The sequence below is a fragment of the Apis mellifera genome, linkage group LG1, assembly GCF_003254395.2.
Source record: "Apis mellifera strain DH4 linkage group LG1, Amel_HAv3.1, whole genome shotgun sequence".
NCBI classification, from domain to species: domain Eukaryota; kingdom Metazoa; phylum Arthropoda; class Insecta; order Hymenoptera; family Apidae; genus Apis; species Apis mellifera.
In genome coordinates this window covers 26,037,451-26,056,435 of record NC_037638.1, presented here as the reverse complement: position 1 = coordinate 26,056,435, position 18,985 = coordinate 26,037,451, and the positions used below count along the sequence as shown (strand labels likewise).

Here is an 18,985-nt window from a genome sequence, read left to right as displayed (position 1 = left end):
GTTTAACTACTTTTCATTCACAATTCGATTCGACTCGACTCGACTGTGTTATATTTATATCGTTATTACTTTTCCTTTCTTTCTTTTTTCTATCTAATAATTTCACTCTTTTTTTTTTCTATTCGCGAGCGAGTTTAATCTTGGAACGATCGTGCATTTTCGTTGTCCTTGTCGAATTTGAAATTGTTTTCTTTTTTTTTTTTTTTTCGTGGAGCGAGCAAGGAATCGATTTCTTATTACTTACGTGTCGGCAACGTGCTCGACCACCAGATCGACCACATCGTCGTTCCGCTCCGTTATTTGAACCACTTCCTCGAAGCTTCGATCCACCAGAGACACTCCATTCCACTCTAACACCTGGAGGAGAAGTACGGGCAAATTTTTATTCGTCGTATCGGGGATGATCGAACCTGTCTCGAACACAAAGTTTTCGCGTTTTGCCGATTTTGCGTACGATAGCGATTTGTTTCGATAACGACTTATCGCTACGCGTTCAAAAATGTGGAAGAAAAATATCGATGCTGTTTTCTTTTTTCTTTTTTTTTCGAAATACTGTCGAAGCATATGTAAATATAATTTAGTATTGCGATATCAGAGATTCGTTATATTCAGAATGAAATAATGGAATGTAATTTATTTATAGAAAAGAACAAATCTTTAACATTTTCCCCAACGTGGAAGACGTGGAATTCGATAATTATCGAACGAAGCAAACTTTTCTCGTTTAGAAAAACTCTAGAACATTGCTGTCTGAATAATCTGTATACTTTTATACAGAAATAACGAGATAAACGAACGATCTCAACGGTGCAATTTCCTCCTTTGCGCAGTAAGTAAAAGAAACAAAGAAATATCGATGCTGTTTCTTTTTTCCGTAACACCGTAAACGTAATTTAGTATTTCGATATCAGAGATTCGTGAGAATGCGAAATTTATTTGTATAAAAAAAGAAACAAATCTCAATATTTCCTCCAACTTACTCAAGACGTAGGAATTCGATAATAATTAAAAAACGAAGCAAACTTTTCTCGTTTAGAGAAAAGCTCTCCGGATAAACTTTATTTTTTTTTTTTATATACAAATAACGAGATAAACGAACGATAAATCTCACGTGTAGCAATTTGCCTCGTTTGCGCGGCGAGAAACAATTTATTTCGTTTCGAAATTTAAAAGAGAACTTTTGTTATCGAGTTGTATCTGAAGGATGCTCAGTCGACTCAGTCGATAAAATCGCGACCCGCTTTTCCTAAATTGGAAAGCGATATCGGATAACAAAAATATACGGGCAATTTGATAAAATTTAGTAAAAAAAAAAAAGGGGGAAATATCAATCGATCTTTTGCGTCGAGGCTTGTTCTAATTAATTGCGAAACGAGGCAACCTATTCGTGAATGGGTAACGTTCAATTTTACGATCACGAGGGATAAATTTGTGAAAAGGTGCAGGCGAAGAGAAACGGTACGTACGTGTATCGTTGGCGACAGAGGGCGAAAGAGAAATAACCATTTGATACGTTCGCCGTTTTTATTCAACTCGCACGTAATAGCCGTAATTTAAAAAGAGAAAGAAAATATTGGCGCGTTAAACTGGCTTCTGAATTAGACTAATGTCCTTAGAACAATCTTCAATGTATGTTTGCTATTACTTTATGCGCGACATTTGAAACATTCGTTTTATTCAATTCGTAATTTAAAAAGAGAAAAAAATATTAAAATGCTACTAATCTTAAATATATCTTTGATATTATTTTATGCGCGTCATTTGAAATATTATCTAATTGCATTTTATACAATTCGTAATTTAAAAAGAGAAAAAAAATATTAAACTGGTTTTAAATTAGACTAATCTTAAATGTATCTTTGATATTATTTCATGAATGACGTTTGAAATGTTCGCAGTTTTATTTAATTCGGTCGTGTAATTTAAAGAGAGAAAAAAAATATTAAATTGGTTCCTAAATTAGACTATGTTCTTAGAACAATCTTCAATATATCTTTGCTATTATTTTATGCACCACATTTCAAATATTCGTTTTATTCAATTCGTAATTTAAAAAGAGAAAAAAAATATTAAACTGTTTTAAATTAGACTAATCTTAAATGTATTTTTGATATTATTTCATGAACGACATTTGAAATGTTCGTTTTATTCAATTCGTAATTTAAAAAGAGAAAAAAAATATTAAACTGGTTTTAAATTAGACTAATCTTAAATGTATCTTTGATATTATTTCGTGAACGACATTTGAAATGTTCGTCGTTTTATTCAATTCGTAATTTAAAAAAAGAAAAAAAAAATATTAAACTGGTTCCTAAATTAGACTAATCTTAAAATGTATCTTTGATATTATTTTATGCGCGAGATAATGCATTTATCGCGATTGAATCATTTGCAAGAGGTGTCCAATGATAAAATTATTTCAAAATTATTCCAGATTTTTACGGTGATTTCCTGGCGGAGCGGAAAGATTCCTCCTATCTTGAAATTAAAATCTAGGAACAGGGATAGGATGAGAAATAAATTCTTAGAAAGAGATGTAACAAAAAAAATAAATCTGATATAAAAGATATATAAAATTCTTCGAGCTCCAAGATATTGCACCACGTTTCTTCCTCGTAACTTTTTAAAAATTAAAAAGTTGCGTGTCGTTTATCCGCAATTTTTGCACCGCAATTTATATTCATTACGATGTTTATCGAGATACTTCCCTTCTTAAAACAATAAATAATACTTTTCCGCTTCGCACAAAGTTTTTCGAAAAGCGAGAAAAACGTGGAATAAAAAGTTGAGATGCAAGATTCAGAGAGGAAAAAATTCTCTCTCCTACTGTATACACTTTCAAACGTATTTAATATGATCCTGAACATTGACAAAAAGTTATTTCTACTAAATTAAACGATTATAAGTTAACGTGATTTGGCACGTGATTTCGCGAGAATCGTATAGGTTTTCTCGATGAGGGATCGCGACGCGTTTGCGTTGGGCGCAGCTGTCGATAACTTAATTAAAATCACAGCTGGGGAGAATGGTTGTCGATATTCGCACGCATTAACCGCTTGCAATATGTTACCCGCGTTTCTATGGGCGCAAGTTGCCAAGACATTTTTATTTCCAAGATCCAAACGCCCGATCGAGACAATCGGAACGCCGATTTCTATTTCCAAACTCTGCGCACGTCTTTCTTTGATGTATGTACGCGTCGAGTAAAAAAAACATCTCGCAGAAAAGGAAGAAAATACGAGGCAAGGAGTTTTAAAAAAGGAGTTTTTCCCAAACGTGGCGAGAAGAAGAAGAAGAAGAAAAATTGGCGAGTTCTTACCTTGTCGCCTCGTTGTATACCAACTTTTGCGGCTGGTCCATCCGGCAGGGTCCACATCACGTATGCAAACGTGCGTCCATCGGTCCCTGTTTTACCACCGACCACCCTTAGACCGAAACCAGCGGCTGTAAAATCGAACGAGTTCAGTATATAATACGTTACGATCAAACGCGAAACTTACTCTTACTCGAGTGGTTCCGGTATAAAATATGAAATTTTACGAACGCTTTTTTCTTTTTTATCAAATACGTATACTTATAAATTCACGTAGAGAAAGGAATCATCGTTGATCGATTAGAAATATTCAGTTTTTCTATTTGAAAGAGACTTGTTGCGCAACGAAACGAAACGAAACGAAAGGAAGAAAAAGTTTTGGGGCAAATTGTTTCGGGGTTGTTCGTGCGGATAACAGGACAGAAGAGAAAATGAGGAGAGAGATAAAAAGGGGGTGACCTTTGTAAATTATTTAAGATCGTAGGGAGTTGGAAAATTTCATTTCTGAAAAATTAAGCTTATTTCGATCGATCCGCGCACCGATCGATAACCATCGAAAATGTCAAGATGACGTTTATTACGTGCATGACATCGATGTTTCGTTCTTTTTTTTTTTTTTTTTTCATCGCATTTTCATCGCTTCGTTACTATGCGACCTTGTGATCCGCGCCCGTGAATCATTTCAATTTTGCGACGAATTAATGGATGACGTGACGAGAAAAATCGGTGGATACACGAAATTATTGGCCAGTGAATATGAATATCGGTGGAAGGGGGTGGAAAATCTGGTTTTTGGCGGTTTACTTTTTCATTTTTTTTCGTGGGAATTCGTTTTATTTATCGATTCGAATTTTTGGCCAAATCGGGGAATCGTTCGTTACACGAGTTTGAATGAAATAAGAGAAAATCCGCGCCTTTCTCGTCGTCTCTGCGTTGGTCGATCGAAAATTGGCTAATAATTTTTTCGTACAGCAACAACAATGGGGAGGAGAAAAAAAAATTGTTGATCTCGACCGCGAGGAAAGTTTTCAAAATGATTTTCCATGAGTTCTTTTATTTCTATTCCACGATACGTTTGAATAAACAAAACGGTTCTTGTCGACGGAGAAATGCCAATGGCCTTTTATTTTGACCGATAAAAATATAACTTTTAACTGATACGTGCTCTTAAAAAAAAAGAAAAAAAGAAGGAAATTGTTGAAATTATATCGAATGCTTCGAAATTGGAAAAAAGTTGAATATTATTATTAGTTCCTCCGCGAAAACGTGTCTGTTGTTCCAGCGGGGAGAGAAGGAAAGAGGGAGGAAAAAATATTTAGACGCGATAGTTAACGATCCAATTAAAAAATATTCCGTGGGGATAAAAAAATATTAGATTTCCGATCGCCAAGTTTTTAAATTGATAAAAATCGAGGCGAGGGGAATGGGGAACACGTCGAATTTCGATAACGAGAATCAAAAAAAAAATTGGAAAATCAAAAAAAAAAAGAAAAACATTCTCGTTACGTGTCGTATCCTTGAAAAAGATGAGCAACCCGTATTCGAAATCATTAAAAATCATCCCCGTTATTATATCGAAACGAGTAACGATAAAAATCAAATTACCGAATATTTAAAAATCAAAAAAATTCGAGAAGTAGGAAAAATTTGATGCTGTGATAAAAGATTAAAAAAAAAAAAAAAAAAAAACGAATCATGATATAAACGTCGTTCCTCTAATGAATTAAAAAAAAAAAAATGCTAAAAAAAAGTTCCGCAGAACGCTAGCGAAACTCGTTAACTCGATGAGCGGAGGAGTGAATCGATTTCCCAAAATAAAAAAAAAAAAAAGAAAAATTCTCTCGTTCGAAACTCCATAAAATTACGTGAAAACAAAAAAAAATGGAGTAACAAATAACGAGAAAAGCGGGAGAAGGACGGAATAGATTTCGTTAATTTGTTCGGCCAATTTCGACACCGAATTATCGCCGAGCGAATACTCGGCGAGCGGTTTTATCTCAGTCACGCTCACGGCTTACACGAGGTTAGACGGGAGAGGGAAGGCAAACAATGAATATTCCTCTTGACGTATGTCCGTAGTAACGAAGTAAAGCGTGCGATTAACACCGAACTAATTTAATACGAACGTCAACGGCTAATGAAGGCCGCATACGCACGCGTATTGTGTAGCAACAGGTCGTGTCCCATTCGATGTTTCTAGTCGGTAATGGCGGGATTAACGCGCCCTCTATTCGCGGGAACGAAAGAGCCAACCCCGTCTAATCAGGCAATCGTTAATCTTCGAGCATCTCGCGGAAATTTCACTTCGAACAGCCTTTCCCCCCTCCTCGTTTCATCATCCGTTCCGACCTATTCCTCTTCGTTCGTGAAAACGAGAACGGGGACGTAATACGTCATAATTCCGTGGTTGACGAGTCGGAAGGGGAGGGGAAAATGGCGATCTTGAACGAAGAAAGGAAAGCAAGGATGGATTGGAGGATTCGTGTCGTGCGAGCAGAAGAAGAATGGAAAAAGAGAAAGATAGAAGGAAAAGTAGAAAACGAATGGAAAGAATATTTTGTTATTATTTGGAGAGAGAAGTAAATAGGAAAAATAAAAACGAAGAAAAAGTAGAAAAGAAGAGGATGTGTAATTTGGACGAGGAAAGAATAGCAAGTTGAAGGATTTGTAGAGAAAGAAAATAGAAGGAAGAGTGGAAAAGTTGAAAATGAAGGGGAGAAATGAGGGATAATGAAGAAAGGCAAGTTGGAAGGTTTGTTATTCGTATATACAGAAAATGGAAGGAAGAATAGGAAAGTTGACGAGTCGAAAAATGACGGATTTATAATGAAGAAAGGCAAGTTGGAAGCTTTGTTATTCGTGTGCAAACAGAGAGAGAGAGAGAGAGAGGGAGAGGCAAATGGGGAAAAATAGAAGAAGGAGTAGATCGGTGGTGAGCAGACAGAGGAAGATAGAGAATTGACCAGTTTTGATGGGCGTCGACGCGAGAACGCCAATCAAGGGCCGTCATTCAGGCTTAATTAACAGGGTGGGAATACCGGGCCTACGATAAGGTCTGGGAGCCGCAGGCTTGTTCTGGTAATGACGTTGCAGCGTAATTATCTGATCGGTTGCCCGTTTCTCTACGGGATTTTCGATAAATACTCGAGCCGGCCTCCATCTTGTTAACGTTCGTCCATGAGATGGATCCTGATGGCGGCCCTCGAAAATTTCCCACCCAGATTCCCCCGTAAGGCAAATCGAATTTCCCTCCGCCCTTTCTCTCCGCCAATCGCATTAATTCGCGTTCAACAGCGCTGCGCCACCTCGAACGGATAACAAAGATGATTATTTGTCGAGATAATGCGAAGGAAACGAAGGAAAAGCGATCCGTTTCAAATTGACGGATAATGAAAAGTTTGTTAATCTGATTAAATTTTCAACTCGATCGAACTCTGGGAACTCAAATAAATGGGGGGACGAGTGGAATCACGGAGCAGTTGAATAGCAGCCATATTTTTCTTCCGATTAATAAATAATAATAAACGAAGGGAATAACGAGAAAAGAATTTTCACAAAAGGAAATCGTTGTTGAACAGATTCGGCGAGGAGAAGCGAGAGAATTGAATTTGAAAGGATTCTTGAACTTGAAAGAAATTATGATCTTCGAATACCAAAGTCAAAGTCTATTTATTTGCGCGGGTTAAAGGAAAGAGTGTCGAGGTAGAGGCGAAAGGGAGATGCAGGAGGCGTTTAAAACGAGAATTCGACGGAATAGAATCTTTTTCTCTCGGCTAAAGATTTTCACCTTCGAAACGATCAATTTAATTTCGAAAGCAAGCGTTACAAGATTAATTGTAACCGTGAAAGGTTGGCAATCCAATCTGTGAAACAGCATCCAGCTCTTTCAATTTTTAAGCAATCCTGAGAACACGTGTAAACTGTCGGCCAACGTTAACAAGTTTAATTACGCTTGCGCTATCTATCCGCCTTCCTCTTTCTGGAAGGAAGTAAAGACGTCGCGTTAATTTCCCAGACATTTCATGGAATTAGATTTTATAACGAGTGTTGATTATCCGAATATTTTGACAAGCAGAATTAAACGAATCGAAGAAACTTCAACTTTGTACAATGTCGTCTCGTATATATATATATATGGAAAAAAAGATTTTTATCTTTCTTGAAGTGGAATATTTAATAACAATTTGCTTCTCGCAAATATCCATGTGGGTTTTTAACCGCAGAATGTAAATACAAAATGTACAAAGAGGAAAATAAGACGGATTTAAACATTGTACTTGGAGCTAGACTTGTGTGTACGATATATCAAATATGAAACGTTCGTTGTTCGATTCAATGAATATACTTTATTTTCATTTAACAACCGTATATCAACCGTAGTGATAAATCACGAATACGTTTCTAAACTCGTTTGGAAAGCGCTGTGTAAGCACTTTTCATTTCAATCCAGTCTGCTGAATCATCAATTAACTATCGAAATTCGAATTTTTCATCTCGAGCAAACTCTTACAAATTTCCTACGATGAATATTTAATGCGATTAAACGTAGTGGAAAATTTCAAACGTTTCTTCTTTGTTCTAAATTCTCACCTTACAAGAAAAAGATTCTTCTAACTTTTGGAAATCCAAAAGTATCGAAAATGGAGAATCTCCATCAAATCATAACCTCAAACAACAACTCAACAATCCCTATTACTCTCCACTGCTGCCAAAATTGTAACGAATTTCCCCGGACGCGAATCGATCATTTTAACGTTCGAATTAAATCGCGTGATTCATCGGTTTTCTACCTATATACGCTGTCCTATGCAAAAGATAATTTTAATTTTAATCCCCGCGTGGCATACAATTCGTTCTTTCGCGCCGATGTTCGATTTTCCAGGATTCGACCAATTCATCGCGCATCTCGAGAGGAGCGAAAAGTGAGCAAACCTATTCGGAAAGAGCAACGAGTAATTAAACGTCACGCGCACACCCTGTCGGCGCTACGCGTAACTGTTTTCATTGCTCTTCCCCCCACCTCTTTACCAACCTCTTTATGAACCGTCGTTTTATCTCGCGTGTCCGCCCGGTTTCACCGCGTCTCTTCCCAATTATCCGCACGCGATCCGAAAATAATTTTTCCAATTTTCGCTTTCGAGCAAAGAGAATATTTTTCGAGAAAAAAGAATACGATTCCCGCGCATTAAACGCTCGTAGAATTTTGAAAAAGAATCTGCTTGTTCGAGAATTAATCAGAAAAATTAATCTTTCAGATAATAATAATAATAATAACCGCACTTACTTCTATGCCCTTTGTCCAAACTCGGATCTCTTCTCAGTTTTATCCTCCTTTTCGCGTTCACCCAGGGCGCTGCAATAAACGACAAAGTGTATTTGATACACATTTTTTTTTTTTCTTCGATAGAAGGCTGGATATATCTTTTTCAACAAAAGACACGAATGGAACGAGATTATACGTACTTTCTTTCTTTCGTGCAATACAGACGCGTAACTTCCGCTCAATGTAGCGTAAAGATGATTTCGTTTATACCCGAAATTCTACTTCTACCTGCTCGTTCTCGCAGAAAGTGATTTGGTATGTCCCTAGCCTCTTTGCAACCGTTTCTCTTTTTCTTTGAAACGAGAAATCTATCGATGTTGTAACGCGAGAATAATAAGGTTTGAGAACGATGCTTGTTTCGAGAGTATTATTATTTTTATCGAGAATCGTTACGAAATATTCTTATCCCTTTTTTCCCTCCAGTTGATCGACTGGAATCTTTTGGAAAGATTATCATATCAGAGACCCGTATCTAATTTTTCTTTTCGAAATGGATAATTGAAATTTCTTTCTTTCTATAGTGGCAAAGCTTTTCGTATCCAGCTTTTTCGCCAGGAATCTGTAAAATTTCATATATACGCTAAATCCGTGCGGAAATTGCGTCGAAAATAATCAGCTTTATCTTTCGGGATAATCCTCGTCTTTCTTTATCTCTTGTCCTTTGTTTTTTCTCTTCGATCAAATTCCCACCGGGTATTTTTATTCTGTCGAAAGATGTCCGATAAAAATTTAGAGGGAAAATAGATTCTCCCTGCTTTTAGCCCTTCTACGATATACTTATCGTAAAGAATAATAACGTACGTTATTTTTCGAACTTGCCATATATTGTTTCTTTTTCTGTGTCTTTCTCCGTTTAGAAAATATATGTATATATTTTCAACAATTACGTAATATTTTCAAATCAGGAAAAAATGTACGTGGAATGTAAGCCGCGTTAAAAATGGGCGGTGTAATTTATTTCATTTTGAATTCTCAGAGGGGGGAGGAGGGAAAAAGGTGGTGAAAAATGGCGCAAAACAGGTGCCGTTACTACGAGTCGTCGTTAACTTTTTGTCAGAGTTTCTTTCCATTTAAGGCCTTTATGCTCTCATACGCTTCGTTATTTTAACATTTTTGCTCAAAATTCTTTTTCTTCTTTTTTCCTTTTTTTCTTTTCAGTTTCATTAATTTTTACACAAAGTGCAGCGTTTTTCAAGGTGTTCGCTTTGAAACGCTCTTTTTTTCTCAAATATCATTCTCAATCTTCACAAAGCCATTTTCTATATTCGTAAGAAGCGTTAGCTTTACGGACTATTCCTCTTTCGACGCTTGCGTAACCCAAATTCAACGATGAGAATTTCAAAAATTTGAGTCTCCATATCGAGTTATTAAATTTCCCGATTTTGCAATTAAAATTAAAATTTAATTTCACCAACCATTCTCTTTTCCATCCTCATTTATTTCGTCATTCGTATTTACATCTGATGTTTCCATTCACTTTTTATCCCATTGCCCTGAATTTATATGTAAAATTAACAGCGTTTCCTTTTTTATTACCAATTCGCGTAAAAAACTCCATTATATTCCTTAAAACTTTAAGAATAATACGTCTTTGCTGGTATTATCGATGCTTGGCGAGTAACAAGGAGGAAAAGAGAGAAGGAAAAGGAAAGAAGAGTAAGAAACTGAACTAAATTGAAAGAAAGGTGAAAATTATTTTGAGTTGCGGAGAGGATTGAAGCAAACAGTCAAAGGTATTACGGAATGAAGTTATGAATTTTTAAAAGGATCCGATACAGAGATACCGCATCGGGAGGAGAAACTTTATTATCACGTTATCCGCCTCTCTAATTACATCGACAGAGTAACAGCTAGCTCTCCTCCTCCTCCTCCTCCTCCTCTCTCGTGGAAGAAACTTCAACGTCCCAGATTCAAAATTTGAATATTCGATTACACTTTGTTCTTCCTTCCTTCCTTCCTTCCTTTTAAATGGTCCCCTCTTGCACTTAATCGTCCCCAATCACGATCTCGATATCGGTGTATTACATCCTCGACTTCTCACCGACCACTTCTCTCAACCACGGCAAAAACTTTTGCGAAAAGATGTTTCGAGGATCGCCTCGAGACAGATATCGCCGAGTTATCTTTGTTATCTCTCGGATAACAACCCGCCCCGGGCGCGAATAAAGCAACGAAAGTGTCTTTACCAAGAAGTATCCTCTTCGACACGCGAGTTCTACAGTCAATCTCTGCCTCAAAAAATTAGCAGGAGTATCTTACTCGATATTTTTCGCATTCTTAGCTCGAGTTAGTTTTAATAATTATTTTCTATCGTGAGTTATTATATTATATTTTATATTTTTATTACAAGTATTTAATTTGTTATTGTTATATGGCTGATGAGAATCGTAAGATAAATGGAATAATTGCACAAGTAAAAGCAACGAAAGTATCCTCTTCGACGCGCGAGTTCCGCTGCCAATGTCTGGCCAAAAAAATTAGCAGGAACATCTTATAATTTTCTATCGAGTTATTATATTATATTTTATATTTTTATTATAAGTATTTAATTTGTTATTGTTATATATGGTTGATAAGAATCGTAAGATAAATGTGTAATTGCACAAGTAAAAGCAACGAAAGTGTCTTCTCAAGAAGTATCCTCTTCGACGCGTGAGTTCTGTTGCCAATCTCTGCTCCAAAAAATTAGCAGGAGTATCTTATTCACAATTCTCGATATTTTCCGCATTCTTAGCTCGAGTTAGTTTTAATAATAATTTTCTATCGATTATTATATTATATTTTATATTATGGGTATTTTTATTACAAGTATTTAATTTGTTATTGTTATATAGGGCTAATGAGAATCGTAAGATAAATGGAATAATTGTGTAAATAATTGTGCTTCGTCTAAATTGTTTCAATGTATTTATATATAATTATTAAAGCCATCGAAAAAAGATATTCTTCCCTCGTAATTTTTAAATAATTTTTAAATAATTTCACATTAGGTTAGTTTAGATGGTTTAAATAGGCTGATGTAGTTAAACCTAAAACCTGATCATTAAATATCATTAAACGCTAAACAATCAAAACCAATCGATGTACAATTTACTCAACTGGTACTAATTTATAATTTTTTCATACATATTGTAATTATTCAAACGTTTATTTAAAATTCTATCTCTAAAAAAAAAAAGAAAGATTCTTTAAACTACGAGAAAAGAAGAAAAGAAGAAATATTGAAAATGGTGGCAATTTTCTCGCCTAATAACAAGAAAGAATGGAAAGAAAAAGATTTTAAGCGGGAGAGAAACTACTCTACTCACTCATGTCATTGTCCGCGTGATGGATAACGATCTTGATACTTTCCCCGTCGACGAGGCTTCCTTGCCGCGCCAATTCACGATCCTCGGCTGCGACCCTGTTCACAGCCGACGGAGGGGCGACTTTCGTCGCGGCCGAGGAGGCCGAGGATGCCAATCCCTTTATGGCGTTTATATCCGGCCTGAAATCAAAGTGTCGCTCGTTCATTTTTACGCCTACGTACAAATGGCTCTACTAGGGAGGAAATAATTTAACGAACGTCGTTCTAAAATGAAAGATTAAAGAAGAAAAGGGAATAAAGGAGGGAAGAAGTGTTGCGAGTGAAATATTTTAGAAGATTATTCAATGTTTATTAATCATTTTTTATCTCTTTATTCAAAATTAGACAAGTGAAACTCTTTTTTTTGCGTCCAAAAAGATACGTTTATGTATCGTGGAAATGAGGAGATGTAAGATTTATTGAATATATATGAATATAGTAATACTTTGTTATACGCGTTTAAAATTCACGTGTTAATACGTTTTCTATCACTCGAATCGAACGTAGACGCCATTGCTAAATTCGGTTTCGTTTCGTCTCAATAATTAATACAGCGTAATAAATCGATTTGGCGGAACGTAATTCGAAATTACTTGAACGAAGGCAGCATTTTAACTTCCCCCTATTTGAGTTCAATCGAGCTTGACCAAAGGGAAGATGGATTACTTTAATCTTCTTGAACGAATATATAATTATAGATTTTCGAGTTAAAATTTTCTTATATTCGTATATATTGAGACACGCTCAAGATAAAGAAAAATCGTTGGAACGCGGCCAGGTCACGTTCGCGGTGTTTGGAGAGGAAATACGGAAAGCGGAAATGATTAGAACGAGTCGGGGAAAGCAACGAATCTTCGAAGAACGAGTCACGTTCGACGTGGTCGTCGCGATTGTCTATCTGTAGCCAAGGATTATTACGTGATTGTATAAAGTCAAATTCGTGCAAAAGACGCAGCTGCTTTTTCTTTTTCTTTTTCTCTCTCGATTATTCGAAATTTTCGAAATCCACTAATTTTTAAATACGATACGAGAAATTTTACAGTAAAATTGTCGTCTTAACAATTGAAATTATTACACAAATTACATTAATATCGTTGAATTTATATAAAATAAAGACTCGTATCTCGAATATTTATTCGTGAATTACTGCACGCGATCGCTGTTTGAGAAGATGGATGAGAAGAGGAAACATTTCTTTTTTATATCGAAATTCTTGAATTTCGTTTATGAGATTCAAAAAATTAGATCGATGAAGGGAAATGAATTATTAGAAATATTTTGTTTCTCTTTTTCTCTCTCGATTATTCGAAATATTCGAAATCCACTAATTTTTAAATACGATACGAGAAATTTCAGAGTAAAATTGTCGTCTTAACAATTGAAATTATTACACAGAATCAAATCAGTATTGTTGAATTTATATAAAACTCGTATTTTGAATATTTATGCATGAATTATTGCACGCGATCGCTGTTTAATGCGATGAGAAGAGGAGACTTCGTAAAGAAGGATAAATCTTTCCAAACATTTCTTTTTTATATCGAAATTCTTCCATTCTTGTATTTTAATTTCGTACGAGATTTAAATAATATCGATGAAGGGAAATGAATTATTAGAAACATTTTCTTTCTCTTTTTCTCTCTCGATTATTCGAAATATTCGAAATCTATTAATACGAAAAATTTCACAGTAAAATTGTCGTCTCAACGTTGAAATTATTATACAGAATCAAATTATATCAGTATCGTTTATATAAAGTAAAGACTCGTGTCTTCAATATTTATTCGTGAAATTACGCGATCGCTATTTAATGCGATGAGAAGAGGAGACTTCGTAAAGAAGGATAAATCTTTCCAAACATTTCTTCTTTATATCGAAATTCTTCCATTCTTGTATTTTAATTTCATACGAGATTCAAATAAATCGATGATTTAAATAAATCACGGATCGATGAAGGAAAATAAATTATTAAGAAATTTATATTAAATTTTTCGTACGAGATTCAAAAATCGATGATTCAAATAAATCACGGATCGATGAAGGAAAATAAATTATTAACAAATTTTCTTTCTCTTTTTCTCTCTCGATTATTCGAAATATTCGAAATTCACTAATTTTCAAATACGATACGAAAAATTTCAAAGTAAAATTGTCGTCTGAACAATTGAAATTATTATACAGAATCAAATTACATCGATTGAGTTTACATATACGCAAAGGCGCGACACGTATCTTGTATATATTTATACTCGAATCGAGTATCATTGGGTCGGTGTTTCGATTCTGTTTCGTTTGTTTTGGACGACGACGCGACACAGCGAAGCAGCTCAGTAGAGAAAAGGCATCGGCACGATCCACATCCACGTAAGACACGTTTATTCTTATTTCCTTTATTAAATATATTCTTTCTTATTGCATATTCTTTATTTTAATCGTCTCACAATCTATTCCTTAATATCTCTGCGAGTAAAAATAAGAAAAGAATGTTGAATATAAGTCTACGAACCACGCTTCATTACGCGGAGAAGAAGTTTATGCATCCCGTTCCATCTTGTTTTCTATTAGCTCTTTCCATTAACCGCTTGAATTGACCGATTCGAACGATACACAATCGCAGATAAAAAAATCTCCAGCGAATTTCAAATAATAAACACGAAGAAACGTATATTCATAAATGCTATTTCTTTATTCCTTTCGATGTAACGAACTTTAGATTTCATTTTTATTACATAACTTTTTATATTTGCAGATTTAATATTTAATAGTAAAAATATTCTTTTCTTACTTTCTTATTCGCTGGTGAACGTTTATAATCTACCATGGATTTCTACAAATAAATCGAACTAATTCCAATTTCCTCGATGATCAAGATGGATCAAACGTGCATCGTATTTATAACAAAAAATATTAAATGAAAAGCTACAGTTTCAACCTTAAACAATTTTGCACTCGATTACAAATACGTATCTCCAATTTATTCGTTCGTCGCATACGAGAAAATATATTATAAGAAGAAAAATAGACGAAATTAAATTAAAAAAAAAGGAAAAACAAAAAGAAAAGAAAAACTTGCACCCTTATTATCTTCTCCCCCTTTCGCAAAATCCTAATTAATCTGCTTCTCGAACGAATGTGCAGCTCGCGAAACGACCATCCTTGCTCGGAATAGTGGAAGATGGAGTGACTTAAGCGAGAGAGGGGGTTTCATGTTCGAAAAGCGCTGAATTAAGTGAAACAGGGCGTTTCGCGTGGTTTCTGCTCGACCTGCTTGGTCGAGGTTCGAGCAATCGATACGCCCGATTTGAATACGTCCACGCGGACCAAGAGCGGAGTAGAGTAGTTAAGCGTGGTTGACGAAGAGAGAGGATAAGGAGAAAAAGGAAACGGAGGACGATGATGTGAAAGAGAGAGAGTGGATGGAAAATCGCTGATCGTCGAGAAATCGTAATATCCATAATTCGCGCCAACTTTTTCGACGTTTAACTTGGAAAGAAAGAAAGAAGGGACGGGATTATACGAGGAGGAGGAAGATTGGAAGAAAGTTTTTAATCGGTAGGTGAGAACTCTTGGAATATTTTTTTCACGATCCCTCCTCGAGAAAGAAGAGTCGTTGATTTTAATCGACGAGCGGGGCGAACTTTTCGAAAGGAAGGAAGTTGGTGGTTGGAAAATTGAAAAATGTGTTCTTCTTTTTTTTTCGCGCGCGATCGAGAGAGAGGGAAGTTCTCATTCCTCCTCGTGTTTGTCGAGGATTGTTCGTCGTTAAGCAACACTTTCTCTTAATCCCTCGTAAACAGACTTCCTAAGTCGATGATCTTGTTCGTACCGCGCATTAAATTACGGTCTTACGGCGAAATCTCTGCCCCCTCCGGCTCCGCGATCAATTTCTCTTAATTCGTTTAATATCGAATTTTTGAAGATATCGAGAAAAGAGGAGGGGGGAGAAAAGAAACATAAGTTTTTCTTCGGGTGTTAAATTCTTTCTTGGCACGTTTTCCAAGTTTAAAAAACTCGTAAAAAAGGAAAGTTGCGCGAATATCGAGCCGATTTATGACCAATCATGTCGAGTGACTAATCAAATTTCCCAATAATTTTTTTCTTCTTTTTATTATTCATATTTAACGCGAGAAAAAGTCGTGGAAATCTGTTAAATCCAGTGTGATCGTTATCGAAAAAATTTTTACATCTCCATTCATAGCTCCTTTTTTCTTTTCTTTTTTTTTCTTTTCCTTTTATCTGGACCATCTTTCGTTGTTGCAAAGTCGGATACACTTCGGTTCAAACTTTTCGCGGAGCGGTTCCGTTTTTAATTAGAAAAGTTTCCCGCGTTTATTCCTCTCTTCCTCCCCCGCAAAACAAAGTGATCGGGGAAAGGGGAGGATTTATCGCGGTGGAAAAATAACTTAAATCGAATATTATCCCCTCGGAAATTTATTATTATATCGCGTCCTATAATGGTGTGGAAGAGATAGCGCTAGAGATGTGATATTTCAACGGACAAAGGTATCAAATTCTGTGCAATCTTCGTGTTACACGGTTTTTCGTTTGACATTCGTGCTCGTCGCGGAGGATATAAAATAGAAGATATTCTGTTCTGTTCTCTCTAAAAAAAAAGAGAGAGAAAGAGAGAAAAAAAATGAATCCAGCGATAAAAACCGGGACAGTTGATTGAAGCATTATACGGAATACACGATGGCGACGAATCGGTTAAAGGTACAGAAAAAAAAAAGAGAGAAAGAAAAAAAAAGGAAAAAAGGAAGATACCGATCGAACGAAACTCCGACGTTTTATTTTCCCTCTTCTCCTCTTGTCTGTCGACCTTTCCAAGTTATATCCTTCCTTTTTCTTCTTCCTCTTTGAAAAATGATGGAAATTTAAAAATTGGATTCGATCCGCGTCCGGCCACGCTGCATTTTTAACGACAAACGCGTTAATAACGCAGGAAGGAAACGCGCGTATCATCGCATCTATGGGAAATACGATAAAGCGCCTATTAATTCGTTAACACCGCGTCACAATCGTTATAGCGGAGCGCTCTCATCAAGCGGCGTAAGTTGGCGCGAGAGCAGTTGAGAAATACCAGCGTTTTGACGAGACGAGACGAGATGTATTACGAGTTCAACGCAGTGTACACGATATTGCGGGGAACGTCGTTATGCTAACAAGTTGTGCCAACTTGGCTGCTGCTTTCTCGATAAAATCGCATCGATTAAAGCAAACGCGTATTTAGAAGAAAATTGAGTATCAGTTTCGAGGAGATTTTTATCTTGATATTCGATAGAAATTATTCCAACGTTTTGAATTACAAAAACACGCTTTATACGTACGTATATACGTATTATTAGTAGCAATTACTCATATATCAAACTATTTGTGACCCTTAATTTTTACAAGGAAGACGCAATTTCGTTATGAAAAAAATTGGATATCTAAACTACACTGAATATAAAAATTATCTGATCCGAATTCTCGCTTCGAAAATCAAAGGACTCACAAACTTAACTTAATTTCCAATTCTCGTGTATTCGTCAAATCCGAAATGCATCCAAGTTATTACACGCAGATATTTTAACACAAATATTAAACTCAACGTTAATTTCCTTTTACATATTCAGTCACATTTACGTTACAGATTTTCAACGATGCGCAGTGTATTACAATAGCAAAGCAACGTAATCAGCTCGAGATATAAGAGAAAAAAAGAAAAAATAATTTGTCCAATTAACCCTCATTGTACGAACCGCTGTAACCTGCCCGTCTTACGGAGATTAACGTAATTCCAGCCAAGAGTAAGTTTGCGCGGACCTAATGAAAATGAGGAGGAACAGCCTCGTCTCGGTTATTAATAATAGCCAGGTTTGCCAACCGAGTCTGGGATTCGCAGAAATTCGGACGGATGCGCGCGGAACTGTACGATAACGGATGGGCGAGGAAGAGAGAGGAGGAAGGAAAGAAAGAAGGAAGGGAGACGTGTGTTCCACAGAGATTGCATAGGTGTGGCGTTAATTATTTCTCCAGTGGCTGGGACCCCGTGTTTGCGTTCTACTCGAGTTTTTTGCCGCTTTTATCGTTTCGTGGGTCTGTTTAACTGTTAGGGAGGGCGAAAACGGTGGTAATTTTCCTTCTTTTAAACGATTTAACTTTTTTTACTTTTTTGAAAGCTTGGAGAGTTTAATCGGGGATTTTTGGAAAAATTGCTGGAATTTTTAATATTTGGCAAAGTTATATATTTGAGAATTTTCTTTTTTTGCGAAACATTTCTCTTCAATTTCGTTCGAAAAATATTCTTCTCGGTTAATTTAGTTCAATTCTCGTCGTATACGTTTCTTTTATCATTCAGTTCGTGTTTCTACTCGAGATGGTACGACGGAAGATGAATCATTCCACCAACTTCTCGAGCGGGAGAACAATTGCAAAGTTGGATATTTTGTTTGGAAGAATTTTTTCGAAATGAAATATGGAAATATTTGGGAAGGAGGAGGAGGGAGAGTGCGCATCATTGTCATATTATAAATTTTTGCCGCTGGAAAAGAATTTGATAAGTCGTTATTCACTTTGCAAATAAAAAAGAAATATTGTTCCAGAGGAAAATGATAGTTGCGCCCGCGAAAGATACGATTTTTTCTCGTACGTGAAATTTTATTATCATCCCAATTTATTGACCTTGGCTCGACACAACAAACGTTAGGTGTACATTTGCCTCGATTTGCATCCCTATCCTACGATAATTTTCACGCGGAAACTTTTTTAAAAGATGCAACGAGTATCGATCTCGTTCGAAAAGTTTCAGGAATATTATTATTTTTCGTATAAATAATTAGAAACACAAATTTCCTCGTGGATTCATTGGTAAAAAATTTTAACAAACTCTGCCTCGAGTTCAAAGAATGTAGATAGTTGATGCAACGAGGTTCTTCTTCGAGGAATTAATAAATTGAAACGGAGCGTTGCGTTCGATTCGAAATAAAGTTCAGTTGTTCTGATATTCGTTCTGAAAGTAGGT

At 35.9% G+C, this 18,985-nt stretch overlaps 1 protein-coding gene and 1 long non-coding RNA gene across 7 annotated transcripts in view; one reads left to right on the top strand and one right to left on the bottom strand.

The window, feature by feature from the left end:
- The window catches only part of LOC410756 (regulating synaptic membrane exocytosis protein 1), a 145,519-nt gene that overhangs the window by 33,360 nt on the left and 93,174 nt on the right, over nucleotides 1-18,985 (bottom strand). For all 3 annotated transcript variants that reach the window (XR_003306528.1, XM_026446269.1, XM_026446268.1), the window contains exons 10-13: nucleotides 11,945-12,123; nucleotides 8,598-8,666; nucleotides 3,320-3,444; nucleotides 245-357 (exon numbers count right to left, since the gene is read on the bottom strand). Coding sequence is in view for 2 of the 3 variants with exons in the window: in XM_026446269.1 (XP_026302054.1) it covers nucleotides 245-357; nucleotides 3,320-3,444; nucleotides 8,598-8,666; nucleotides 11,945-12,123 (486 nt within the window). In the remaining variant the exon portion in view is untranslated. The remainder of the gene's footprint in view (nucleotides 1-244; nucleotides 358-3,319; nucleotides 3,445-8,597; nucleotides 8,667-11,944; nucleotides 12,124-18,985) is intronic.
- Nucleotides 1-18,985, top strand: part of LOC107965445 — a 97,373-nt gene that overhangs the window by 35,547 nt on the left and 42,841 nt on the right. The window lies entirely within an intron of this gene.